Consider the following 27,918-nt stretch of genomic DNA (forward strand, 5'->3'; position numbering starts at 1 on the left):
TCCCTTCTCTATAATATATTCTCTAATTCTTATTTTTGAGATGATTCCCATGCCCCATTCAGTGAAAAGTAAAGAAACTGTAAAGTACAAGGGCATCTCCTTCCTCTCTTTCCCGTCTTTCCAGACAGGGAAACTTGCTTCGTAGGTGAGGATGACTTTGGACTTCTATTCTTCCTCCTAACTGCTGAGACTAGACACCACACCTGGGTTATGAGGTGCTGGCCCCAAGGCTGATGCATGCCAAGCAAACCACACCCCAAACTGTCATTTTCTTTCTTTGATTCATGTGCATCCAGCAATACCAGCAGGTTATCTCCCCTTTCAGATTATGTATAAATATGGACACTTATTCTCAGTTCTGACATCTGGAATGCAGCTCTGCCTAACAATGTGTTTCATTCATACTCAAATGCCTTTTTCTTTTTGAGATACAATCACAATTACAGGTAAGGTCTCAGAAGTGATTAAAAGCCACACAGTATTTTAGGTGTGCGACTCTGTAACTAGCAACACACCCTCTTTCCCTTCCCTTCTGTGAGAAGGTAACCGCTTTCCTTACTTCTGATCTGAACTCAGAAACAGTGGTTTGAGCAGCTCTCAGGAAGTGGCTGGACCACCCAGGTTCAGAGCTGCCTGAAGATCTGGTGAGTGAGAGCAGGGGCAGGCCTGCACCTAAAGCAGCACTGTGGCTTTCCTGCAGCTCCTCCCCACACCATGGAAGGCCACCTGGAACTCTGGTTTGAATATGCTGGACACAATGCTGCCGGGAAGGCCATGGATGCACGAGCATTTGGTGTTCTAACACCTCCACCTGGTGGACGGTCATCAGTGTGAGCTTCCCTGGCTCTCAAGCGTTCAAGAAGCCAGGCCAGGCTGGGAGCACAGCAGCTGCGGTGCAGAGGTGAGGCTGAGAGTGCAGTAGCTGCGGTGCAGGGGTGAGGCTGAGAGCGCAGCAGCTGCGGTGCAGGGGTGAGGCTGAGAGCGCAGCAGCTGTGGTGCAGGGGTGAGGCTCGGAGCGCAGCAGCTGTGGTGCAGGGGTGAGGCTCGGAGCGCAGCAGCTGTGGTGCAGAGGCCAGGCTCGGAGTGCAGCAGCTGTGGTGCAGGGGTGAGGCTGGGAGCACAGCAGCTGCGGTGCAGAGGTGAGGCTGAGAGCGCAGCAGCTATGGTGCAGGGGTGAGGCTGGGAGCACAGCAGCTGCGGTGCAGGGGTGAGGCTGGGAGCACAGCAGCTGTGGTGCAGGGATGTGGGAGGAAGGAGGAGGACTCCCAGCTTAAGTCTAAGTTTACCATATCATAGAATAGCGTTCCAGATGCATAAACAGTGATCACTATCTAACACATACGGTTCCAAACCCTGGAGCTTTCACACAGCCTCTGTAAAGGGGGAAACAGGATGCTGGTCCAGATGGTTCTTCCCCGTGTGGATTTGTGTTTTGTTTTCTCTTTCTTTGTTTTTTTTTAATTTAATTTTTTTTTTAATGCCAAATGTCATTTATTGAAGGAGGGAGGAGGTCTTAAATACAGGCTTACAGCACAATGGGAGAACCCCGGAGGGCAGAAGTTCGCCATCAGAAGTTCGCCATCGATGTTTTACAATCTTGCATCTAAGCTGTTAAAGCCCATTATGCAGGATACACAGACAAGGAACTTCCCTTAAGCATTTAGGAGGGTGGAACCCGGCAGGGAATTAGCATAGGGAGGATATCAAGATCAAGGTCAGCAAGCAAGGCAACAGTTACCCAAAATGGGGGCCAGGACCCTACAGGTCCCCCTGTTACTAGAAAATGAGCTTCTGACTTAGGTTGCGTGGGACGTCAGCAGGTCACCTTACCCGTCATGGAGACGCCTGCCCAGGCCACACAGGTGCTCTGTCTTAGGTTGGTGAGTGCCCCCCAGGCATTACCCGTTTCTGAATACATATCATACAGGCTCAGTTGTGTGTGAGCTGCAGAGTTAACTGTTGCCAAAGATCTCAAAGTGGTGCTGGGCTTCCAATCTGTGTGTTCGACACAGAAAAGACCAACAGAAGTCCTAACCCACCCATAGCCAGTAGGCTAAAGGCAACTGAGCCATTCCCTTCCTTAACAAGCCTTATTGCAAAGTCCTTGTAAGATGGCATCCCAAAAGCAAATGGATCTTGAGTTTATAAATTTATAATTTCCAAAGGCAATCGAACTGTATATAACTATTGAATTAAATTTATCATGTCCAATAGAATGAATAGAATGTTTTCTCTTTCAAAGGTGACAGAATACAATTCAATGATGGAGCTCTTGCTGTACACATATGAGGTCCTGGGTTTGACTCTAATCACCATGAAAATAGAAACAAAGCCACACATTCACAACCAGTGATGCTAAATGCCCAGCCGGGACACTAAACACTAGCTAATGCCTAACACCAGGTAGAGACTCCACAATAAAACAGAACACCACACTGTGGGGTATTCTAACATTGGATAGATAGCCATGTCTATATGTTGACGAAAACAGTGTGGTAATCATAGCAGCCTGGTAAAATAAGCCATTTGAACCAAAATAACATTAATTTCTAGAATACCCCAAAATGTAATAAAAGGGGATTTTGAATGAGTACTTTGAGCCAATTTAAATGCTAGGAAAAAGGGGATCATGTATAGCAGTAAACACGGGGGTGGGGGTGTGAGTGAGGGGACGGGGTGGGGGTGGTGGGAAGCTGTGCTATATGCCCTATGTAGTTAGTTCTTCCCATTGGTGTGCGTGTATGTGTGTGTGCGCGCACACGCACGCACACACACACACACACACACACACACACCAGCATGCATGTGCTGAGGATGGAAACCATGGTCTTGTGAATGTTTATTCAAGTGCTCTACCACTGAGCACACCTGTACCCATCAATCAAGCACATTCACACCATAGCCTCCTACCTCCCTGACGGGGCCCCACCCCTACCCTCCTACCTCCCTGAGGAGGCCCCACCCCTACTCTCCCACCTCCCCGAGGAGGCGCCCTTCATCCCCATGTGGTGCTGCAGGTCACCATGGCCTCCTACCTCCTTGATAGGACATTCCTGAGACAGCCTCTCTTGCAGCTCCTTCTGCAGTTCCTTCCTGGTGCCCAGCGACTGCTGGACTCGGAGAAAGTCTGACAGCTCCTTCAGCCCGGCATCAGTGAAGTACTTAGCAAAATGGTCCACACTCTGTCTGTTCACTGGGAAGAGTTCCTGAAGGAGAAAAGGAGATGTGTAAACTGCAAGCTGTTCAAATTAGGATGGAATTTCCATATTAACACACTTGTGATCTCACGCAGATGAGGACTGCTCCACAGCAGAGAACTATTCTTGGGACGGTGACTGAGTAGCACCTTTTAGAAGACGATGACTTTATAAAGAAGATTGCAAGATTGCACAATGCAGACACTCGCCTTTTCTTTCACCTTAATCAACAGCACAGGACTAAATTTGCTTGACTATGGTGGCATACGTCTTTAATCCCAGGATTTGGAAGACAGAGGCAGGTGGATCTGTGAGTTCGAGGCCAGCCTGGTCTATAGAGTGAGCTCTAGGACAGCCAAGGCTACACAGAGAAACTTAGCCTTGAAAAAACCAAAAGAAACCCCAAAACAAAACAACCCAACAACAATAGCAACAACAACAAACCCAAAAAACTGAATAGTACTTGAGTTGTTTTTAAATTGAGAAGAAAAATTGAAATCGTTAGCTACTCACACTGCTTCCTTAACTGAGTTAAAGTTTGTTTCTGTAAAGCGGAAATGATCGGAAACACCAGTGGCGGCTCCTCTCCAAGGACCTCCGGTCTCCTAAGCAAATGCTGCTCCTCACTACTCAGAAAAGGAGCAGCAGCGGTGATTCTCATTCTCCACTAAGGACGGTGGTTCTCAGTTAAGTTCTGAGTGAGACTCAATCTAAACTCGCCTCCTCAACTGCTCAGTTTCTTACATAATTCTGATGGAATTTTTTGTTAAAACAACAACAAAAAGAGCAAAACACCCTAACTCTCCTCATATTTTCATCACTCCATTTCACTGTACCCTACGCAGCTTGGCACCTGCTCAGTAACACTTAGTCACGATCTAATCCTGTGTGAATCCAGCGCCCAACTAAGGAATTGAGGTAATTTTCAAACTGCTGTCAAGTCTAGAAACAGACACGTGCTTTACATTAGCTAGGTCTGCATGTGTGCAGGCAACGACTCTGTGACTCATCTCGGGAAGGATCTGCCGTGGGGCTGCCACCAGGGAGAGGAACACGGTACCGCTGCTGCTGGGCCCCCATCACCCCTAATTTCCTCAAGTCAAATATTTTATGTCAGAACAGAGTCGGTGGGAACATCTAACAAATGTGTGTTCACATCAAAACAACATTTCTCACCATACTGAGACTTCATCGTTAATATTTACACTACCATCGAAGACCTTCCAGATTTAGGGGAAAGTTAATTTCATTTTATGGAATGGTCCCTTCTGCTCCCAGAGAATAAAAGTGTATTGGCATTTCCTTCATAGTGACTATTTAAAATGCAAGTGTTTCTAAAAAACAAAAAATTAAAACATCAACAATTATCTATGAATCTATCATCTATCTATCATCCATTTATATCTATTCATCCATCCATGTATCATCAGCTATCTATCTATCTATCTATCTATCTATCTATCTATCTATCTATCTATCTATCTATGTATCTATCTATCTATCTATCTATCTATCTATCTATCTATCTATCTATCTATCTACCTACCTACCTACCTACCTGTCTGTCCATCTGTCTGTTATATCTCTATCTAACGAGTGTGTTTATACACATGCAGGTCAAGGGATGACTTGTGTGAGTCCTCCGGGGACAACCCGTGGAGGTCTGGTGCTTCCGTATGTGGGGCCTGAGGAATCACACTCAGTGCACCAGGCTTGGTGGCAGGCACTCCTGCCCACGGAGCCACCTCACCAGACCTGAAGTAGACATACAACCATTTGGTAGTTGACATGGTTTAAGGACAGTGCTGGTGGCACTTCCGGTCAACTCTGGCTCCACTGCTCGGTGCAGCCACTGAGCATTCTTGTCAGGAAGAGTGTGGCTGTCAGGTGCGATCTGAAGTTATGTCCCAGTGCATGCCAATCATCATGTCCACAGCTCATTCATGACGCAGATGTGCTCTTTCGGACACATCCCCTCATTACACAGACTGTCCCTTACTACCAAAGGCCTGTATTGATTACCGCTCCCCATAATCTGTTCTCCTTTACCTATTGTCTACACAGTTTTCTCTCTACAGGATTTTCCTTTTTTGTTGTTTTTGATTTTGAGGTAAAGTCTCATGAAGGTAGGTCTGGAACTGGCTTTGTAGCAGGCTAGCCTCAAACTCATGGCGATCCTCCAAGCCTTAGCCCCCTGTGTTAGGATTATAGACATGTACTATGACCCTAACTTCACCATTTAAAAAAAATTGTACATGTTCTATCTGTGTGTTGCTCATTCCCCTGAAGTAGGATGTCACCTCATAAGGGCAAGGGTCAGTTTGCTTTCCTTCAATTTTCCCAGTTCCCAGAAATTTCTGGCATGTAATATGCCAAAACCACACTCAATGAATGAATAACAGGAAAACCAACTTCAGTTTCCCCCTTTCTAGGGTTATGGAAGAGTTTCTCCCATCCCATCTCCTCAAGCTTGTACACATTTGTCCTTCTTCTGTCACACTGCTGAGTAATGGCTAACGTTACTATTTTTCTGAACAGTTACATAAATTGTATATCTTCACGAGACAAAAATGACCCCCTTAGAATGTAACAGACGCCAAGTGTCTCATGTGGTAAGTCAGGGACTCTCAGGCACCTACTGCACTGTGGATCACAAGCAGCCTGTCCCACCCGACCTGTGTTGTGAGCACTTGGGGAGAAACACCGTCAATGCTTCTCATTCCCACAACACACAGATCTGGGAAGAACAGTTAAATGACATATGTTTTCAAAACAGAAGACGTTTCACACCCAGTCATCTAACTAACCAACCTATGGCTGTTTAAGAAACCAGACTTAGCAAATCTCTTATGGCAAGTTGTGGTAAATTCTTTGTTTCCAATCACCAACATCTCTGTCAAAGACACCTCCGCCCCTACTACAGAGAGAGAAGTAGCTAAATGCCCTACTCTATTTCCAGGCTTGCCAGTGACTTCTTCGTGAAGTTTTAATTTTAAACTATATTTATGGACATGTGTCAATGTGTAGATATATGCACATGGGTGTAGGTGCCCTTGAAGGCCAGGCGAGAGGGTTGGAGCACCTGGAGATGGAGCTCCAGGTGTCTGTCTCTTCCTAAACACAGGGGCTGGAAACCTCTGCAATAACCGCAGGCACTCTTGACCACCGAGCCAAGTCTCCAGGACGGCCAGTAACTTTGTATGCTTTTAATGTGCCTGAGGACTTGAGTTCATGACCTGTGTTCCTGTCCCATGCCATGCAGACATGACGTCCTAAATGGAGGCTGATCCTTCAGTCTGGTTTCTGGGATGAAAAGACATATGGAACCCAGCTAGACAAGATCCAGCTAGTTCATGGATAATGCACAGGCTCCCCAAAAAGGCTATGGTGGGACTGGCAAGATGGCTCACTGGGTAAACAGGCTTCATGCAAAGCCCTCCAACCTGAGTTTGACCCCCGTAACAACACAGTAGAAGAATAAACTACAGCTGTCCTGACCGCTCTGTGTGCACTATGGCATGCATGAACCGCACCCCTCCCCAAAAAAGAAAGAAAGGTGTAATATAACTTCTACTCAACATATCACACATAGCTATCTAATTTGTTGAGATTAAAAGAGACTAAAAACATTAAAACTTCAGTTTTGCAAAAAGTTTTTTGATACAGAAGAAACTATTTGTCGGTTTGTTTTATTATGCTGGGGATTGCAACCAGGAAGGATTTGAGCGTGCTAGGTAAGTTCTGTACCACTGCACTACCACCACAGCCCTCAAGAGAAAGCTTCACTGTTCATAAAATGTCAATACCACATTAACAAACTTCCAAATTTGAATGTCTGCATCTCTCATAATTTTTTTTATATGTGGATCTGACAATGTATTAGACAGAAAGCAACTCAAGAGAAGAAGGAGTTAATTTGGCTCACAGCTGGGGGACAGCATGTTGGCAGGAGCCGCTCACCCACCGCATCAACTAGGAAGCAGAGAAAAGGCCAACGCTTAGCTCTCTCTCTCTCTCTTTTCCCCCTTCTTATTTGGCGCAGCACACTACCCCGTGGGATGGTCTTACCAGCGTACAGCACTCTCCACCCCAGTTAATCCTCTCTAGGAAAGCCCCCATACATTTCCAAAGGTTTCCTCATGATTGGCCTAGGGGTATTTTACTGATTTAAAATATATTAGGATGTATGGAAGATAAGAGTGGAATTAGTTTCTCTGTGATAATGAGAAATAAAAGGAGCACGGCCCAGTTGAGCAGAGCCTGGCATGTCACTGACACGCCAACACGCTGAGGCAGCCGCACAGACCACCTTTGATGCCCAAACACTTACAAGCAGCCGCTTGTCCAAGTTGGCTTTTCGCAAGGAAGAGGTAACAGAATTGGCATCCTTCTCTGCCATCCAGGCTTTGAAAAGCTTGACAGCAAACGAGGCTGCAATGCCTGTTAAAAGAGAGCGAGAATGTCATCCCTGTGTACCGGAGACCCCTTGTGTGGCTGTGCAAGGCTACACTTCCAACTAGGTTTCCTGAAATGGTAACAGCTAATTTGGGAGAGAAGAAAAACAGACAGACTTGCATGTACAGCTCTCCTGTCATACTACAAAGAAAGCATCTTCAGGAGAAAGAACCTGGTCTACACAGTAAATTTGAGCACAGGCAGGGCGACATGGTGATATCCCATTTATAAAAACAAAATAAACCAACAACAACAAAATAATCAACAAGGAAAATACAACAGTTTTTAGCCAAGCGATGGTGGTGCACACTTTTAATTCCAGCACTCAGTAGGAAGAGGCCAGCCTGGTCTACAGAGTGAGTTCCAAGACAGCCAGGCCTACACAGAGAAATTGTCTCAAAAAACAAACAAAGTTTTCAGAGAAGGACTCCTGATTTCAATCTGGTATAACTTAATTATTCATGTGCTTATTTATGAATTAATTTATTCATATTTACTTAGTGTGCATCTGCGTGCAGAGGCCAGAGGTCAACATTGGGTGTTGTTCCTCAGAAGCCCTTCATCTTGTTTTCTGAGACAGGGTCTCTTCACTGGCCTGAGGTCCCCAGTTAGGCTAGGCCCCAGGAACCCTCCTATTTCTGCTTCTCAGCACTGGAATTACAAACTGTACCACCAGGCCAGGGTTTCTACACAGTTACTGGCTACTGAACTATATATAATATGCCTAAAAAGTACTGACTACAAGAGCTCAAGGTACCAAAGTCTGTCTGATGGCCACTAGGTCACAGGTCGGTAAACCTTGATATTCAGAGGGATAAAGGTGTACTCACAAATCCTGGCTACTGGAGATGTTTGGGGTAAAAGCTGCCTGACTTACGTTCATGGTATGAACTACATCAAGACCAAAAATATTCTATGGTCAAAAAACGGCAGATGATGATTACGCTCATGTCGATGCTAAGACTAACCCTGGCTACTTGTGCCACCTGTTGTTGTTTTTACTAGAAAATGCAACGATCCGACCTGAAACTTCCGATGCTCTGCACCAGCAAACCCACTGCATTTGGATGAAGACTCTGGGATTTATGACCAAGAGATACAGGCAAAGGATATGAAAGAAGCGGTCAACAAATTTACTCCAGAGAGAGATGGCTTCCCACTCTACTCATCCCGTTCATGTTGTCATTACAGAAGTAAAAATGCCGAGAAGGCCCAAGTTTGATGTGGGAGAGCCCAGGGAGCTTCATGAAAGGGCCTGGCTCTGGAATGGCTACTTTTTGAGATTGGGTGCTGAAGCTGGACAAGCTGATGGATGGGCAGAACCAAAGTCCGAGAATCTATTTAAGATTCAGACTCACAATTTTTATTTTATTTTCTGTTTGATTGAGTTAGGGTTTTGCTATGTAGCTCAGGCTGGCCAGGAACACACAATTCTCCTGCCTCAGCCTTCTAAGCAGGGTGGAAGTGTATGTAGTTCTAGTGACAGTGGATTTGTTAAGTGACGTTGTAAGAACTGCCATCGACTGAAGTAAACCCTTGATGTGGATGATCAGCAACCTTCCAATTTATACAACACCAAGGCTGCTTATAATTAAACACATGGCATTTTAAAAGCAATTTAGATAGATGTGTAGATGTTAATCAGGAAACCACTCAATCCCTTATCCATATTTGAATCATGATTACTTCCAAAAATAAACCATCAGCTAGCTAGCAGTTTTTCTGTAACACTTCCAATTTCTAAATATAAGCTTATATTGCATTTGATGAAGTTATATTGCATATGGTGTGGTTGAAATATTTAACTGATTTTCCTAAATTGAATGTCTGCCTAGTATTGGTGGCATAAGCAGCTGCCAATATCTCCTTTGCTCCTTTCTAAAAGAACTCCTACTTCGGTCAGGTCAGGTTGACTTCTGATGTGTCCGAGTCCTGCACCTCCTCCTGAAGTCCGTCATCACTTCAGTGACCTCATCCTCCTGGCAAAGCTCCTGGACCTCTGCTGACAAGTGCCTTCCTGCTGAACTCGAGGAGGGAGGTATGTGCTAGAGTCGATCTAAAGACACTTGATGATGCCCGGGGAACCATTCTTGGGATGAAGTCTATGCTATCAGTGATATTCCTGTTCACTCTGACATCTGCCCTGACTTTACCATTATTATTTCATTTAAAAACCATGGGTCAGCAAGATGGCTCAGCAGTTAAAGGTGCTTGTGTAAGCCTGGTGCCCAGAGTTCAATCCCTGGAATCCTCATAAAGGTCAGAGAAGAGAGCTGATGAGATAAAGGTGTCCACAGATAGACACATGCATGCTGTGACATTACACACACACACAACCCCCCCTACAGAAATATGCTTATGGATTATACACTCAAGAATCTTATGCTAGCTACTTTTCAAGATGATTTTTCCTTTTGTGATTTGGAGGTGAAACCTGGGCCTGCAGACAAGCCAGGCAGGGATGAATCACTGAGTTACACCTCCACTCAGCACAAACTTTCAACATTATTACTAGGTTATAGAATCAATATAACTTTAATACAATTAGGTGATGAAGTAAAAATAAGACTATTCTGTAATCTGTCTTATAAGAAAGAAAACAAAGCATGATTGAAATTTGAAGCCTAAAAAACAAAAACAAAAAAAATCTATATTTAAGCCTATCACTTTGTACTACAGGAAACACTTGATAGGAAACCTGGAATGTTTTTGAAGTTACTCTGTTAGTGAGTGGAATGATCCTGTTTTCTTGGATGGTTACTAGAGAGGAGTTGAGCAAAGGTAAAACTTCTTAATCCTTTCCTAATTAGAAAGTAAAAATGTACACCTTTAGTTTCTAATGATGGTAAAGTACGAAGAAAAACTAAGATGCAAACACAAGATCACTCCCACGGCAAAGGCATTTTCCTCCCCATTTACTATAACCAATTTCAGACACAGAAAAGGTGAGTGACTGAGTCATAGAATGTTGTTAAAGATTTATTATTTTTATTTTATGTACATGTGTGTACCTGAGTATTATATGTACACCTCATATGCGCATGTGCCCATGGACCCAGAAGAGGGCACTGGGTCCCCTGAAATAATGGAGTCATAGGCAGTTATGAACGGCCTGATGGTGTTGGGAATTTAGTCCTCATCTTCAGCAAGAGTAGAACGTGCTGTTGACTGCTGAGCCCCACCCCGACTTGGGGTTCCATTAATTAGGTGATTCTTTTCTGTTGTGATGGCTAGGGTAATCTAGTATTATCGATGGATGAATAAAGTGTCAACTGTACCTTCCCTTTCTGTGCGTAACTGGCCAATAACATAAGATACACGAAGTGTGAATTCTTTTCAGAAAAATACTTTCAAATATCCCAGTATTAACAATGACTAATGATTCTAGAGTCATAAGCCAAACAGTGTAGAGAATCTGCATAATGCCACTTGTCTCTTGACTTGCTATTTTCTTCTAGCTGTAAGAGTACTATAGCCCTCTCACTATGGGCGTGAATGAAGCTGGGCTGTCCTACACGCAGGAGGAAAACCTCCCAGAAGAAACAGATGTTCTCACAAAAGCTCCTTTAATTATTTTTAAGGAAAATAACTGTTTTATGTTAAATTATAATTTGCATACCATATCCTCCTACAAGAAAACAGCCCACTTTTGTTTTATTCTGTAATCAATTATTGCAGTGGTGCTCGCCAAACTTTAGAATTTGCACAAGCCTTTCTACTGCAGTAACCTTGACTTTGAAATTACTCACTGTCTTAGACAATGAATGCCTTTAAAAAAAGATATTTTAATGCACATGTGTGCTTACGTATGTGCATGTGTGTATGTCCAAGGTCAGCAGAGTACAGGCTCGCCTGGAGTGGTGGTTAGGGGCTGTTGTGAGCTGCTGGGAACACAACTCTGGAATTCTGCAAGAGTAGCAAGTGCTCTTGACCAATGAGCTATCTCACCCTGAATGTCTTAAAAGTGTGACTAAAACCCACATCTGAGAACCCTGCAAGGCCTTCCTGTTTGTCTTCTTCTTTCACTTAGGTAGGGCAACTGCCATGTAGTTCAGGCTGGCCTGGCACTCACTCCGTAGCCCAAGCTGGCCTTGAACCTGTGATGGACCCGTAGGCTTCAGCCTCCCGATAGGTTCCAGAGATCTGAAGGTTTCCAGTTTGAGAGATCTTTTGAAAATGATGGGAAGTTTTCTGGTTTCCATGTGAAAATTGGAGTTACTAGCTGGTATTTTTTTTATCTCCAAGGTTTTTGTTTGCAAGTAGAATTCCAATGCCAATATATAGCTGTGCACATTCTTCTAATTCTTTATGATAAACGTGGACTTTCTTATTTGGAGGTACACACACACACACACACACACACACACACACACACACACGGAGGGCGGGCGGTTTTCTAACTGTCTACAGCGCTCCTCTCCTCTCTGCCTCACACACAGCAAGACTCGAGCACAGTTACCTTCTTTGACTAAGCTGTCGGTGAAGAGGCTGGTGAGGATGGCTGCCGGGAGGGTTCCATTGCCCAGCAGGATCCCAGACAGCATTGCCAACTTTGTCTGCTCTGCTTCAGAAAACGCTTTAAGGAAGAGGAGAAGCTGTGGGTCAAACAAAAGACATCATGTCTGTGTGTCCAGACACCAGGGTAGAGGACAACAATGCAATGAGATCATCCATCCACGTCTAGGTGGCGAGGCCAGCGGTCGTACACTGGACGTACGTGTGCAATGAGAAATGGACACTGTAGCAAGTATTGCTGACTGTTACAGCACTTTCCTCCAGGTTCCTGCACACGTAGCTATAAACAGTCACGATAAGAGACACTTGGGAAGACTGTGTACGCACAATACACATTTGGCTACTGTACGTGGAAAAGGGGAAGCATACAGCGAACAGGTTTCACTTCCATCCCTGCCCCCATGTTGGGTGGCCACTCCCTCACCATGGCATATGCAAAAGCTTTACTTTGGACAGAATAACATTTTATTTTATTGATTTACATGCAAGTGCATGTCTCTGTGCACATATGCCATGTAAATGCAGGTGCCTGGAAAGGCCAGAAGAGGGTGTCAGAGCCCTGGAACTGGAATTACAGGTGGTTATAAGCTACCTGATGAGTGCTGGGAATTGAACTCAGGCCCTCTGCAAGTGTAACAAGCACTTCGAACTGCTGAGCCACCTCTCCAGCCCTAGGAATTTAACTTTTTGCAAGCAGGGAACACAGCAGGAAAGAGTCCATGTGAAGCAAGACCTCTGAGGAGAAAAGGCTTGTCTAAGTTTTTAAGACATTCAGATCAGTCATAGTTTAAACACAAGCCTTGGTAAGGAGGCAGTGGAAGATGTGAGATTTTCTCAATTTCATCACTTCTTAGGTATGATGCTGAGGTTCCCCAGGGGGCTCCCATCACAACAGGGACCTGGCTGAGTTTTCCTCACTCAATACCAGCAAAGTTTCCGACATTAACATAGGTCTCCATTTACAGGCGGGTCACATGACTCTTACTAGCTCTGGAATGAGTGCAGGACACACAAACTCACCGCCGTCCTTAGCATCCGAGAGACTGTTTCAGAGAGATTACGTCATCGTGATGTTTATACTAAGTGGAAGAACCCAAACCAAAGCTTTTGACTTCTACTCCCTGTCTGGTAAACTCTCAGCAAACCAAGAGATCACCTCAGGCCAGGGAGTGAGAGTGCGTGCATGTGCGTGTGTCTTCGTGTGTGTGTGAGATATGGTCTTGTTTTGTAGCTCAGGTTGACCCCAAGTTCAGGATCCTTCTGCCTTAGATAATTTAATTTACCTTTTTCATTTCATCTTCAAATGCCTTTTCCAAATATTTGTATCTCCTGATGAGTTTATTGAAGACCTAAACACAAAACAGAATAATTGAATTATGCAAATAATCTTAAAGGCCACAGAAGAAAGGGTGGAAGTTTATCATATCCACTGCCATAGGTCTGCAATGATAAGAAGATAAATGTTCTCATATTCAGACACGGGAACTATAAGCATTTCAAAGGAGGTACCATGACTCCAGGAAAAACAGGATCAAATACACACATAGGATAAAATAAACTCAAGAATGGAAACAGGCTGGAGAAGTAGATCCAAGGTTAAGAATGCTTGCTGCTCTTTCGGAGGACTGAGTTCAATTCCCAGCATCCATGTCGGGAGACTTAAAAGCCCTGTAACTCCAGCACTAGGGGGCAGGATGTTTCTGGCTTTGGAGGGCACCTGCACCTGTGCACATACCCTTACAAAAACATTAAAAAATAGAACACTGAATACACAACACAGGGTCCGGGGATAATGCTATGTCCGGCGTGGGATATCTGAGGGAAAAAGAAATCTACATACACTATGTTCTTATGTCTGTTAACTTTATTCCTCTAGGACAAAATTCTATCAATACAGCTACAGCTCCGTCAGGCATTCGGGGATAACTCTAGACATACCAAGCTCTTTATTTGTCTACTTTATTATTTCTATGGGATGAAATCCTGTCTACATAGCTTCAATTCTGTCCAGTTCCCACTCATAGTCCTGCTAATGACTAAGCTCTTATGCTTTGGGCCTCATTTTCATCCTGTTTCCTCATTCTCCATCTCTGCTACTCTCTCCTCCTGGCTCAAGAGTTCTGCCTTACCATCTACATTACCTCTGTGTTCTTCTCTTCTCCCTGGTCATGGTGTTCTGTCCACTCTACAGAAAAATGCCCGTCTGTCCTTTCTTTCCCTGGCTACAGGGTGCTCTGCCTCCTCAGGAATGTTGCTCTACCTTCCACCTTGATATGTAAAAACCTCTTTTGTTCTCAGTCAATTGCCCTGGAGAGCCACTAGGCCTCAAGGCAAGGTGACGGTCTGAGCTTCATTTGCACAAGAAACAAAGCTATTCTTCTCCCTTCAGCTTGCCTTAGCTTACAGGACCTTAACCAAGTACTGGCTCCAGCAGGGAAATAAGTTACCTAGAAGTTCAGCAGGTCTGAGGAGCTGAACTGTTTGCCAATCGGTCTGGGCATGCAAGAATTTCATAGCAGAGGACAGTTGAAATACTAAAGGCTGGATGACACCAAATATTCATAATAAATGGCTTGCCTTTTGACAGACCTTTGGCCGGTTAAATATATATAGCTTTAATACACAGCTGAATCTCTATAATATATTTTTGTGGCTCACCACAATAGAAACAAGTAGAGAAACAAAAAATAAACAAATGTTGATGAAAATAAAATAGTTTAAATCTTTAATCCAGATGCAGAGGCTGAGAGAAATCAGACTTAGAAATTATGATCCTTCCAGCTGCAGTGGTCCAAGAGGCATCGGGAGTTTGATATGAGACCCAGCCTGAAACCCCAATCTGCTGAGCTGGGGAAGTGACTATTCCTATGCCTTCTCAGCGTATTTACACCTCTTCTATACACAGGAGAAGACATCTGGAGGACAGCCCAGTGTCTGAGCAATTCGACCCTGCCTGTTGTTCCATATAAAAACATTTCTCTTCCCCCCATGTTGGTAATGAGGCTGTGTATGCTATGCAAATGCATGCTCCCCACTGAGCCACACTGCTAGCCCATAGCCAACTTTCGAAGAGTCCATATGGAATCAGAAGAGGAAGAACAGGCCTGACTAGCTGCATTGGCAGCTGTTCACTCAGACCTTTCACTCCTTACTTTTTACCAAGCTAATATGGGCAAACTGACACTCCATAATTTTATTTAGTATTTGCCTAAGAACCAGTGGGTATGAACATATTTGCAAACATTTAACAGGGACTTGTTTCTTTTCCCTTGAAGTGTCCACATAGACCCTTTCCTAGAAAGGATGCGTATCCCACCTTATTATTGACTTACGAATCTCTTATAGGTTTTATGCTATACTAGTATCTTTTTACCTCTCATTGATTTTTGAGATTGCATCTACTGAAGCCTCAGCTGGTCTTCCGCTCACTATGTAGCTGAGGATGACTGAATTCCTACCCTCAGCATGCTAGGCTCACAGGCAGGTATCACCATGCCCAGTTTATTCAGTGCTGGGGGATCAAACCTGGGCTTTGTGCATGCTGGACAAATGCTCTACTAGCTGAATCATAGTCCTAGCCTCTTCTTACTCTATGATTTTTTTAAAATTAATTTATTTTATTTTTGTGTATTGGTGTTTTGCCCACACGTATGTCTGTGCACCATGTGCATGCCTGCTGCCCTCCAAGGCCAGAAGGGGTTGTCTGATCCTCTGGGACTGGGGATCCTCAGTAAGCTGTCATCTGGGGGCTGAGATTAAACCCCGGTCTTGTAAGAGTAGCCCATGGTCTTGACCACTGTGCACCTCTACCCTAGTTCATACTCTCAACAGCTACATGGTATGTAGTCTATTACTGTACGTCACAGACATTTCATCTGCGTTCACATTAATTTCCCTCCTTGGCATTATTATAAGAAATACTGTGACGATAATCACTGTAGCTGCCATTTCATACATGCTCAAGCATGGCTGCAAGATGTCTTAAGATCAAGAAGTAAAATCAGTGGGTCAAAGGGAATGTGCGGCTGTAATATGACAAGAAAGAGCAAAACTGTTTTCTCCAAAAAAATAGGATGAATTTACACGGTGAGACTGTGCAGGCACCTGAAAACTTGTAGGTGAGGGGCAAAGGTCAATGCTTTCCGGACCGCAAGTGTGTGGTTTTTCACACTTAAGAGTTATCTCGCACTGTTGGAGATTGTTCTCCCTCCATTTCTGCTCAGGTGCCTCTGTCCCAACACATAGCACGCCCCCTCGCAGAGCCACACTCTACCTGAGCGTAGTTTCGGATGGTTTCATGATCTTCCTTCGCTGAGAACACACAGTGGTTGGTCATCTTGGTCTTGTCACCATCGTCTATGCGTGTTCCTCCAGGGGCTGAAAGACAAGTGATCGCGGTTAGGATGGCGCTGCAGGACAACGCCAAAGTGGGACGAGAGCATCAAGGAAATCAGAGAACAGATGTAAAACCGGGTCATAGTGAATCTCATAGGATGCGCACGTACAAGTTAAGACAGATCGTGATGCATGTTTCCAATACAATCCAAATACGTTGTTCCACGTTATACATTGACCACACCTGTTCCATGTCCTTGCCTTCACCAGACCCTATCATTAAAAACCTAGTTCTTTCCAAAGTGGGTACTTAACCATGAAAAACGAACCTCTGTTCAGTGAACTGAATTCCATTATTCTCAATGCACCTTCTGATGCTTCGTACATTGGGCCATGGTTTTTTCAGGACTGCTAAATGCTTTGCTGGACCTTGTTCACCTAACTGTGGGGTTGAACAGATTCAGCTCTTTTTTTTTTTTAAAGCTTTATTTTTTAAAATTACTTACATATGTGTGTCATTGCACGTATGAGTGCTGATGACTGGAGGCTGGAAGAGGATGTCAGATTCCCTGAAGTTGAAGTTACAGGAGGTTGTACACAGAGGTGCAGGGAACAAAACCTGGGTCTTCTGCAACAGCAGTATGTGCTCCGATTCACTGAGTCATCTCTTAGCAAAGGGTCCAACTCTTACGGATGGAGCGTCTGGTGGGAGTGGGCCATCAGTACTAACTGTGGTGTCAACCATAGGAACCAACTCGTCTGGACCTTTCTGGCCTTCACTGGGGTACAGGAATGTTTCTCAAACCATTTCCTCTTTCACTAACACAATTTCCCATATGTGGCTAACAGTCTGTACTGACTCCTTGAACTTGTACCTAGTCATTTAGCAGCTGCACTGGCTAGAACAGAATTGTAATTCTCTTATTTGTTTTGCTAGTAGACTAAATGGACTGGAACAGAGGAGTGTCTTTTTATTAGAGCTCAATTTTCCATGTTCCCGTAAGTTCCAACAATGGCTACTATAAGCACTGATTGGTTACAAGGACAGAGACAGAGCACTTCTGTTTTTCAGTTCTACTTCACTGCAGTTAGGCTGGGTTTGAGGGCCATGTTAGAGAGACCTGTCCTACATTTAACAAGTATTTGAAGCATAGAGTTTTACACTAGCTAGTGTACTGTGCACCATCAGTACAGCAGTTAAGAGACCAATGTTGTTGCCTACTTATCAGTCACTTCTTAAATTTATTTGTGTAATTTAGCTTTAATTTAATTTGTGATTTCAGACATTGGGTAAAAAAATGCCACATATAGGCACTTTCGTTACCGGATGTAAGAAATGAGAATTTCTTAGCTTACAGACTCTTCCATGGGGCCTTAGACCTCAGCAAATAGTTTTGCAAGTAAATTAGTTTTCGAGAAGTCAGCTCCTGCAGGAATCTATTTTCCTTAAGTCAACTTATGCACCCGATTTAATTAGCCCCTTTTAATGAACACAACCACCTGAAATTAAATTATATTAAGATGATAATCCTCTCAAACCTCTGGACTAATTGTTCTTTCATGGTAAAAATTGCAAAACTGGGAAGTCTGACTTTGAAACTGCAGATTTTTCCCTGGGGGAAGTAAGGGTTTTAGGAATGCATTTGTTCACACAACAGATTCACTTGTCATATGCTGACTGACAGCTTGCATTTCAAATGGCTTCTCATTATATTAGAAGCAAGAGTTAATTGTCACTTCTAGGTTTAGGAACACTGCTACTTTTCAAGGTAGCAATAATAAAAGAAAACGTATCCCTTGTGGCTACTTTTTCTTAAGACAGAGGTAAAAGAAGAATATTTTTTTATGAAAGAACAAGAACAACAGGAAAACCTTGTGATAGGAAGGAAATCCTACTCAACTAGCCATTTGACAAAGGTTCAGTTAAAGGAAGGGGCTTGTCTTAGTTCATCTTAAATCTGCACTCAGAGGCATCTGGGCTGTACAAAATGGGCTAAGCTGTGCCAAACATATATACGAATAGCCTGTTGTATATACCGGCAGTGTGAAGAATGAAGCCTGGGCTGCAGAGCTAAAGTGGCTATTGATTGTAAGCAAGCCCTCGAGAAGATCAATGCATAGTGTGCAGATTCCTGAACACATTTATGGGCAGGGGAAAAGACTGGAAGAGTGGTAGGAAGGGATTCCTAGCGGTTTTCTAAGAGGGGAAGGAAAGAAAAAGAGCCCAACGCAGACAGAAGGATTAAGAGTGCTGCCTGGAGGTCACTGGGAACCTAAAACACAACATAGAGTTCCGAGAACTTGAATTGTCTATGGGAATGACCTGCCCGCATGAGCAGTCCCAGTAACAACGTCCCCGGGACTGACCAGCACGGCGATGGGTGACACCTTGCTGACCACTATCACAGGGTGGCCAGTGTCCTGATAAAACACGACCAGTGGGTTCTAAGGGTCCTGTTAGAAAATGCTGTATTTCACTATTAATTTAAAACGATCAACTGTTAGTTTAATTGACAGAGATCTAAAAAAGATAGGCATAGGAAAAGATTCATGATTTATGGCAAAATGTTAACAAAAATGTTTCCTTTGACTGCTAGATCTGACTATCTCCATCCTTTAATATTGTGGCTGGGGCCTTGCTAACTACACAGAGCCTGCCGGGATGTGTCCACAAACATTGGAACTCAATATTCTTTAACATCACTGGGCTGTAACTCTTAAAATCACCCCAAATGGAACACACTCATGGTGGCGAAAGGCAGAATATACTGCTTAGCAAACACAAGTTAGCATGCATAGTACCACATGCATATAATATTGCTCAGTTCTCAAAAATGTGAGGCGAGAGATTCCTAGAAGGGAGTCAACCAAAATATTACCAATGGCTATTTCTGGGTATTGGGATTTAACACACTATATAGAGTTTTCTTGACGGTGGTGTTTCTGTGTGATGAGTGACTTGTGTAAATGGTAACACAAAATTAATTCAGTATGCAGTGAAAGTCATCATTGCAGATAAGGCCCGGTGGCGTATGGGGCCAGAGCATGTGACCAGGGACTCAGAAAGGGCTCTACCTCAAAAAGGAGGAATGTATTCACCTTGTCTCAAGGCAGACTGGCTTAGCCAGTGTTTCCGTGAAAGTAGGGATGACCTTGGAAGAGGCACTTTCCATTATATCCCTGTCTCATCAGAGCAGCCAGCACACTTGGGCACCACTTCCAAGTATTTGTAACAACCGAAGTATTTCCGTAGATTTGCAAGTCTCTTTCTCTTAAAAACAAACTCATTTTTGTTTTATTTTATATGCACAGGTATTTTGCCTGCTTGTATCTAAGTGAGCCACATGTGTCTAACACCTGTGAAGGCCAGAGAGGGCACTGGATCTCACGGAATTGGAGTTACAGATGGTTGTGTGCCACCTTGTGGGTGCTGGGAATCACACCTGGGTCCTTTAGAAGAGCTGCCAAAGGTCTGTAACCGCTGAGTCATCTCCATCCCCAAATATCTCTTAGATAACTGAAAATCAGGAAAACTGACTGCTTCTAATGCCACACAGCTACCTGGAAATCAACTAAGATCTAAGAACTAAGATCTAAAGGGGTTGGAGAGATAACTCAGTTGTTATAAGGACCAGAATTTAGATTCCCAAAACCTATAAAATGCTCAGTGGGTGAACATGGGATTCCCTAGAGCAACCTGGCTATCTAGAGTTGCCATGTTAGCAAGCTTTGGGTTTGACTGAGATCTTGTCTCATTGAATAAGATGGAAGAGCTATAAAGGATGATCCTTACATCAACCTTAGCACATGGAGGAAAAAAGAAGAGCTGCCATTTGATGTCTGGGTTCACCAAGTATGCGGGGAGGATCTAGAGGACATATCCAAACACACAAAGCCATGCCATAGACACTGTGGGTCAGGAACACATGAAGCAATGGGCTTTTGGCTGCAGAAACTCAGTCCTATGCTCTTTGAACCAGTAATCATTCAAACGTACATTAACAATATTCGGAATTATAATCTAGGTAAATTGGAAATGTTAAGTTTCCAAGGATTCTATCCTAAGAGGAAATACGATAATGGAATTGAAATACATACATATGATAAGAAAATGCTAACAGGGCTTACCAAGCATGCTGCCAGCCACCAAGATATCAAAGAGTGTGTCTGCATAGCGACGATAATCTAATCGTGAGCCAGTAGAATCCAGAAATTTGGCTACAGCTTCAAGGTCATCACCAGCTTCATTAAGCCCCTGGACAAGTGTATCCCTGAAGACTGTGGGTTCGAATTTCTCTTTTTCATCTGAAATAAAAAAAAAAAAAAATGGATTCTGTGTGTGTGTCCATGTAGTAAGAAAGAAATTGGCCATATGGATTTACATGTTCTAAAACCCCTTGTTCAAACATCTATTCTAACAAATTGATTAAGCACCTAAAAATATTTTAAGTACTGAACACATAATAACACCAATGACTGTTCATTTATGTCATTTGTAGGCTAGGCTAATGTATGCAATCTATTAAGTCTAACCATGGAAGAAAAAAAATTATAGCTACTAAAACTTAATTATTTCGCTCAAGATAAAGAATCGAAGCAGAGAATCGCCAAAGACTGTAGAAGATGAAAATGAACAAGACTGAGGTGGAGGAAATAAAAAAAGTGTCTCTTTTTCAGGATAAAAGACTCCAGAGCACATGAACACACTATGATAAGCTGGATGTGTGATGTACAGCTCCAGGGCAGGTACTGTTTTCTGTCCTTACCTCTTGACATTTAGTGTTGAGGATCACAAACTTTTTTTTTTATATGTGCATGGATGTTATATCTAGTCATATTTTACTAGAAACAAAAAATATACCATTTTAGAATACTTATTCAATAAATAAGAAAGTGAGATACTGTTTTAGAGTCTTGCAATCCTTTTAGTGGATTCTTCTAGCCACTGCACTCTACTGCAATACCACATACCCTCTAGACTCTAGAAAACTATACTATGAAATAGGACAAAGAGGTAAACAATGACTTAGTGTTATGGCTAGGCACGTTTCTGACTTTGTAGATCATCTAAAGGGCTGTAGAGATTTAAGGAAAAACAGCTGTTATACAGATGCTCTCTCCAGAGCACACTGATGAGGCAGACATGGAATAACAGAAAGGCATCGGGAGCTAATGGGAACTGTGTCCATGAACACGGGGCTCCACCATGGAGAGGGTGGGAGGGGAGGAAAGGGTCTGAAGGAGTTCTGATCTGGACTTTAGACAGGTGTTGTGTGGAAGGTTGGTGTTGGAGAGAAAAGGGGAGAAGGGGGAGGCAGAGAGGAGTGTTCATAATAAATACTTCCTGAGTAAACAGTGAGCTCTTGGAATGAAAAATGACAGAAAAGTGGAGAACTCAATTGGAGAACTGAAAGAGAAAGCTGAAAACATCTGTTGTGAACAATCTAGAAAAATCTTAGTCAAAAGACAAGGCAGAGGGCCGACTACTCAAATACAGAAATAGTACAGTAAAGACAGCAAACCTCCAAATCAATGGAAATTATTTTTTAAATTTTAAGAAAGTGTTATAGAATTGAAAAATACGGATTTTCAGTTGACGAATGATGTGAACACACTACACTTGAACTGGACCCACACCAGGTGTGTCCATTGTCATGAAATTTCAGAACACCAGAAAGAAAGCAACTACCTGAAGTTTCTGGGGCAGAGAAAACCAAAACCAAGTCCGCATAAAGTACCCAGGAACAGAATCACACGAACTGTTCAACAAGTCACGAACAATTCCGGTTCAGAAACCAGGATCTTTAAAAATTTGGCTAAAAACAATTTCCAACCCAGAGTTCAGCCAAACTATTCTTCAAGGAAACAGCAAAGTGAGGCTGTATTGAGATCCACGGCCAGGCACCAGGTTGAGCTCTGGAATTCCAATTGATGAGAGCGAGGAAGGATTCTGCAGGCGAGGGATGTCGAGATCATGATGGGAGGACGTGCAGAGATGACCGGCCACACTAGTGGAAGCCCATGAACTGTGGACTGGTGGCTGTGGAGCCCCCATGGGACTGGACTAGGCCCTCTGGATACAGAAGATGGTTGTTTGGCTCAAACTATTTGGGGGGCCCTCAGGCAGGGGGATCGGGATCTGTCCCTGGTCTATGGGCAGGCTTCTGGGAATCCGGTGCCTGTGGTGTGAAGCCTTGCACAGCCTTGGTGCAGTGGGAAGGGGCTTGGACTTGCCTAGGCTCAGTATGCTGGGCTCTGCTGACCCCCTATGGGAGACCTTGATTTGGGGGATGTGGGGGTGTGGGGTGGCTTGGAAAGAGGGCTGGGGGGTTGGAAGAGGGAGGAGGGGGGATCTGTGGGTAGTATGTGGAGTGAGTAGAAAATTTCTTAATAAAGAAAAATGAAAATAAAAAAAAGTGAGGCTGTATTGAAACATTCAAAGCCTCAAGAATGGGGAGTAACTGTCACCTGCATTATGAGACCCTACAAAGGAAAGGAAAAAATCCATGAGAAGGAAAAAACACTGGTGTGGACGGTGGACAGTCTAGCTTCAAGGTGACAACTCAAAGTTGCTGCAATGTGACCAGGAGAACTCCTCAGTATGATACAGTGTGAGGGTGAATGGCACGTAGGAGGACTGAAGTGGTGCACTCTTTAATCCCAGCACTCGGAAGGCAAAGCCAAGCAGATGTCTGTGAGTTCGAGGTCAGCCTGGTTTACAGAGTGAGATCTAAGACAGGCACCAAAACGACACAGAGAAACCATGTCTGGAAAAAGAAGGCACTTAGGTACCATACTCCAACCTCCAAAAGGAGATCACCGTGGAAGAGGTGGTGGGAAGAGCTTAGAGACAGAGCCAGTGGGTGACGCCAAGCAAACACTGACTTCTGGATGCAGCAGGACAGATGTGTGTATGAACGCACAGTGTCCGTGACATCGTGTTGTAAGACCCACACAAGCCTGAACGAGAAGCATGGGGAAGGGAGTGGGGCACAAAGTTCCACCCCTAGCTGACAAGCTTGTGTCAATTATTAGCTACTGGGTGGGAGAGGAAGGGTAGCCCCAACGAGTCTTCCAGAATGCGATGAAGAGGCCACACGTCCAAGAACACTCGGGCAGCACAACTGGCCCTGGTGGGGTCCATAAACAGACGAGAGGTTGTGTGGGAAGGGAAGGGGCGTATCTGAGAAGGTCTGGGGGAGGGAGACAAGTGACTAGGGTCAAAATAAACCGTATGGAATTCTTTTTTTTTTTTTTTTTTTTTTGGTTTTTCGAGACAGGGTTTCTCTGTGTAGCTTTGCGCCTTTCCTGGGACTCACTTGGTAGCCCAAGCTGGCCTCGAACTCACAGAGATCCGCCTGGCTCTGCCTCCCGAGTGCTGGGATTAAAGGCGTGCGCCACCACCGCCCGGCCACACCATATGGAATTCTTAAGGAACTAATAAAAAAAGTGAGACGCATCAATGACACAAGAATTCCTTCAATGTACTATCATTGCTATCAATTCCTTTATATAATGGAGGAAAAGTTGGTAGGGTTGCCTAGTTTTAATCCATAGAAAATGAAGCACAAATAAGAAGTGACTAAATTCACTTAGCCAAAGGATCACAATGATACCGTAAGAAAGAGTGTACCTTAAAGGTCATGTCCGTTCACGGGACAGAGAAGGACAGGAGGTATGCGGGCAAGTGAGGACCATCACAGGGAGATGAACCCTCCTGTTTTCATAGAAGGAGGTGAACATGTACTACTGCTGAGAGAGGGAGGGGGAGGGGGGGGTGAGAGAGAGAGAGAGAGAGAGAGAGAGAGAGAGAGAGAGAGAGAGAGAGAGAGAGAGAGCGCGAGCCACAGGAAAAGGTGATCTGGCTTCATGAATGTGAAAATCAAAGCATCCGTTAAAAGAGTCAAGAGGCCCTGCTGCTGTAACTACATCTCATAGAGCCATCTGTTTAAATTACATGCTTACATAATTTTGATATCAGTAAAACTTCTAGCTTGCACAGAATGGCTACTTGTAGTTGTCTAATGTGAGAGTGGGTAATAAGTAGTTAACATCACTTACACCAACACCAGAACCACAGTACTAGTCAGAGTCATGCGGGGAGGATGCCATAAAGACATATATGAATTAATAGCATCAGTGTTCGCTATAAAACAAGAGATAAAAGACCCTTTGATGCTGTAACAAAAACATTATGTAGCCACCAACATGCAAATGGAGCAACAGAAAAAATATAATTAGAGTCTTGTTGTGTAGAGGGGGAGGGAGAGGGGGAGGGGAAAATGATTAAAATTCTAGAGGAGCAAAGTACATAGGCTGCAGGCAGGGTAATCATAGCTCTGAGCCAGAGGAATCCACGGGAAAGCAGAACAGACATCACCTTTACTCAGCATCTAACCACAGGGAAATTCTCCTTTCCCTTAGGAGACAGACATTTCCTTCCTCATAATATGAAAAACACAGGGAATAAAAAGACCAATAAAAAGACCGTGGGCCATTTATTAAGTCTGTGACTGACTTCAACTGAACCATTCTCACAACGATACTGTATGTGGTGTGTGTGTGTATTTTAGTATATATGTGTGTGTGTAGTGTGTGAGGTACGATACTACAGCGTGCTTGGATGTTGACTGAGGTGGTTTCGATAATTTGGAAATTACAGACTGAGGCACTGGGAAACACAGTTGGTGGAAACACCCAGGCTGTGGCAAGAGTACACACAGAAAGGATTATTTTTATCTAAGAGAACTTAAAAACTTGTGTTTGAGCCAGACCTGGTAATGTACGCCTTTAATCCCAGCACTCGGGAGGCAGAGCCCGGAGGATCTCTGTGAGTTCAAGGCCAGCCTGGTCTATAGAGCAGGTTCCAGGGCAGCCAGGGCAAGACAGAAACCCTGTCTTGAAAAACAAAAAAACAAAAAACAAAAGCAAACAAATAACATACAAACAAAAAAAAAAAACCCCACCAAAACCAACAACAACCCCCCCAATCAAAACGAACAAACACAAAAACAAAAACTTGTGTTTGTAAGAAGTCCTTTGTCGCCGGGCGGTGGTGGCGCACGCCTTTAATCCCAGCACTCGGGAGGCAGAGCCAGGTGGATCTCTGTGAGTTCGAGGCCAGCCTGGACTACCAAGTGAGTCCCAGGAAAGGCGCAAAGCTACACAGAGAAACCCTGTCTCGAAAAAACCAAAAAAAAAAAAAAAAAAAAAAAAAGAAGTCCTTTGTCTCTCAGGAATTTCCCACAGAAGGGAAAGGCATGGAAAGGGACAGCCCAACACGGCTACAGCTGTTGCAGTGAGGGCAGTGGCCACTGTCACCTTGACAGAGTCATCTGGGAGAAGGTCCTCGGAGAACATCTGTGAGAACTTTGTCAAGCACGTTTTCAGTGCTATCTTCTGCCAGTGAGAGCTAGTGTACCGGGATAAATGATGGCCACGTCTAGAGACCCCAAGTTAGGGTGGGGTACACATGTCTTCTCTTTCAGGGTGAAGTCTCTCCTGCTCACTATCTCTGTCATGAGCTGGGGATGCAGCTCCACGGTGCAGCACTTGCCTCATAAGTGCGATGTGCAAGGCCCTGGCCAGGCTCGACTATGAGCACAGGGAAAAGGTTGGAAAGGAAAGGGCAGTCACACAGGTGTGGTGATTCGTGTTGCAGTTTTAGCTCAGGAGGTTGAAGCAGGAGGCGTCAAAGGCAGCTGGGGCTACATGCTGAATTCTAGACTAGCCTGGGCTACAAGTGAAAACCTTCCCGAAAAACAAAACTAAACACACCAAAAAAAGGAGGAAGAGGTTGCTAACCAGGAAAAGGGCAACCACATTGGTATTTTCAGTAATTCTTCACTTCCTTCATCTTATTCCCTGAAATAGCGTCTTTTAAAGTTTTAGCTGAACCATTTTTATATCCAAAGACAGAATTGTATAAAACCAATAATAAAAATTACGTATGACACATAACTATGCAAAACTATATTGTGTGCACAATGTAACTATAAAGCTGACAATTCATAAAATTGTGCAAGATGAGATATGAAATCATGTTTCAAATACCCTACACAGAGGACGGCAACACAGACATTTTACTTAAATCTTATTTATTTAAAGTCTTACTGCTCTACATCAGCCTGGGTCTCCTACTGTTCGCCCACAGCAGGAAAGAGTGAAAAGTCCCATGGACACCAAGGGCCGGCACGGCACTAGATTTAACCTGACTTCAAATTTCTGGAACACTTTTCTCTTAGCATTACCATCTTTGTCATGAATATTTTTGCAAAAACCAAAACAGGAAACTACAATATAAACAATGGTGTCAAAACAGTAAAGTCTGTAAAAAAAAAAAAAACAGCTAAGTTTATTTGATCAATTGTCTTCATTTTGTCCCCAAAGAGGCACAGCTCGGGTAGGATATAAGAGCAACCCAACACCAAACACAAGTCACCCAGTTCCACAGCTGCACTGCTGAGTAAAGGCTATTCAGAGTTCAGTGTACCAGGAAGAGGAAGTAGGGAATCATTCAGGCTCTCCTCAATCCTAAGATCTGATTAGCAAATTATGCACGCGAACACACCCCACAACTTACCCCTTTTCCGGGTTTTGAACCGCTGGCCTGTTAGTACCGGCTTCTGATGCTTATTCATAAAATTACTGAAAAAGAGAACAAAGTTTGTGCTTTAAATTAGCAGTCAAAGTAAACCTATGTAGTTAATAAACACAGACTCACTTGACCCATGCATGGCTATGGCCTCTAACTTACTGGATTAGCAGAATGGGAAAGTTCACCTAAAACCACTTTAGGCAAAGGTTGGCAAACCACGACCCACATCGACTTTAACAGAAGTCAGACTTCACGCCATGCTTTAGGGAGTATACGGTGAGTATATGTAAATACTAACAACTGCTTTATTAGCGGTATCCTTCAGTTACAGCCACATACCAAGGCAAACATACACTATGTGAAAGATACAGTTGCAAAAAAAGCATGTGTCTAGCTAAGTGAATTACAGTTTAACCACCACATGGAACGTTACCCAGACTTACAAGAGGATGAATTAGATCTAACTGTGCCACTTCTCAGGTTCTGACTCCATCTCTGTGACGTAATTATATCCAGTCCCCATTTCTTCCCATCACATACTGGGTTGTGACCTCGCTGTTCTCTGAAGAGGGAGCCCAGTTCCTGAGGCCGTGTGCCTGCCTCTCTCTTTCAGGTTAGCTTCTCCAGCTATTGCTTATCTTCACGCACACTCAAATACCTCCTCTGCAGAGGACTCCCCGCCCACTTTCGTGTTCTTCTCCTTCAGTCTTTAGTACCACTGGTCATTTTACAGTCATCATGGTGGTCTGTTCTACCCTGAGTGTCCCACTTCAATGAGGCTAGGAAATGCCTAGGTTCTTACACTATTTCCTATCCTTT

General features: G+C 43.9%; 1 protein-coding gene across 1 annotated transcript in view; it reads right to left on the reverse strand.

Moving 5' to 3' along the window:
• Bzw2 (basic leucine zipper and W2 domains 2) overlaps window positions 1-27,918 on the reverse strand; it is a 60,916-nt gene that overhangs the window by 11,128 nt on the left and 21,870 nt on the right. The window contains exons 2-8 of the mRNA XM_059279581.1: window positions 27,085-27,149; window positions 20,631-20,807; window positions 16,441-16,544; window positions 13,451-13,516; window positions 12,112-12,247; window positions 7,528-7,637; window positions 3,036-3,206 (exon numbers count right to left, since the gene is read on the reverse strand). Of these exons, the coding sequence (XP_059135564.1) occupies window positions 3,036-3,206; window positions 7,528-7,637; window positions 12,112-12,247; window positions 13,451-13,516; window positions 16,441-16,544; window positions 20,631-20,807; window positions 27,085-27,149 (829 nt within the window). The remainder of the gene's footprint in view (window positions 1-3,035; window positions 3,207-7,527; window positions 7,638-12,111; window positions 12,248-13,450; window positions 13,517-16,440; window positions 16,545-20,630; window positions 20,808-27,084; window positions 27,150-27,918) is intronic.

This window comes from Peromyscus eremicus, chromosome 14 (genome assembly GCF_949786415.1).
Source record: "Peromyscus eremicus chromosome 14, PerEre_H2_v1, whole genome shotgun sequence".
Taxonomy (NCBI): domain Eukaryota; kingdom Metazoa; phylum Chordata; class Mammalia; order Rodentia; family Cricetidae; genus Peromyscus; species Peromyscus eremicus.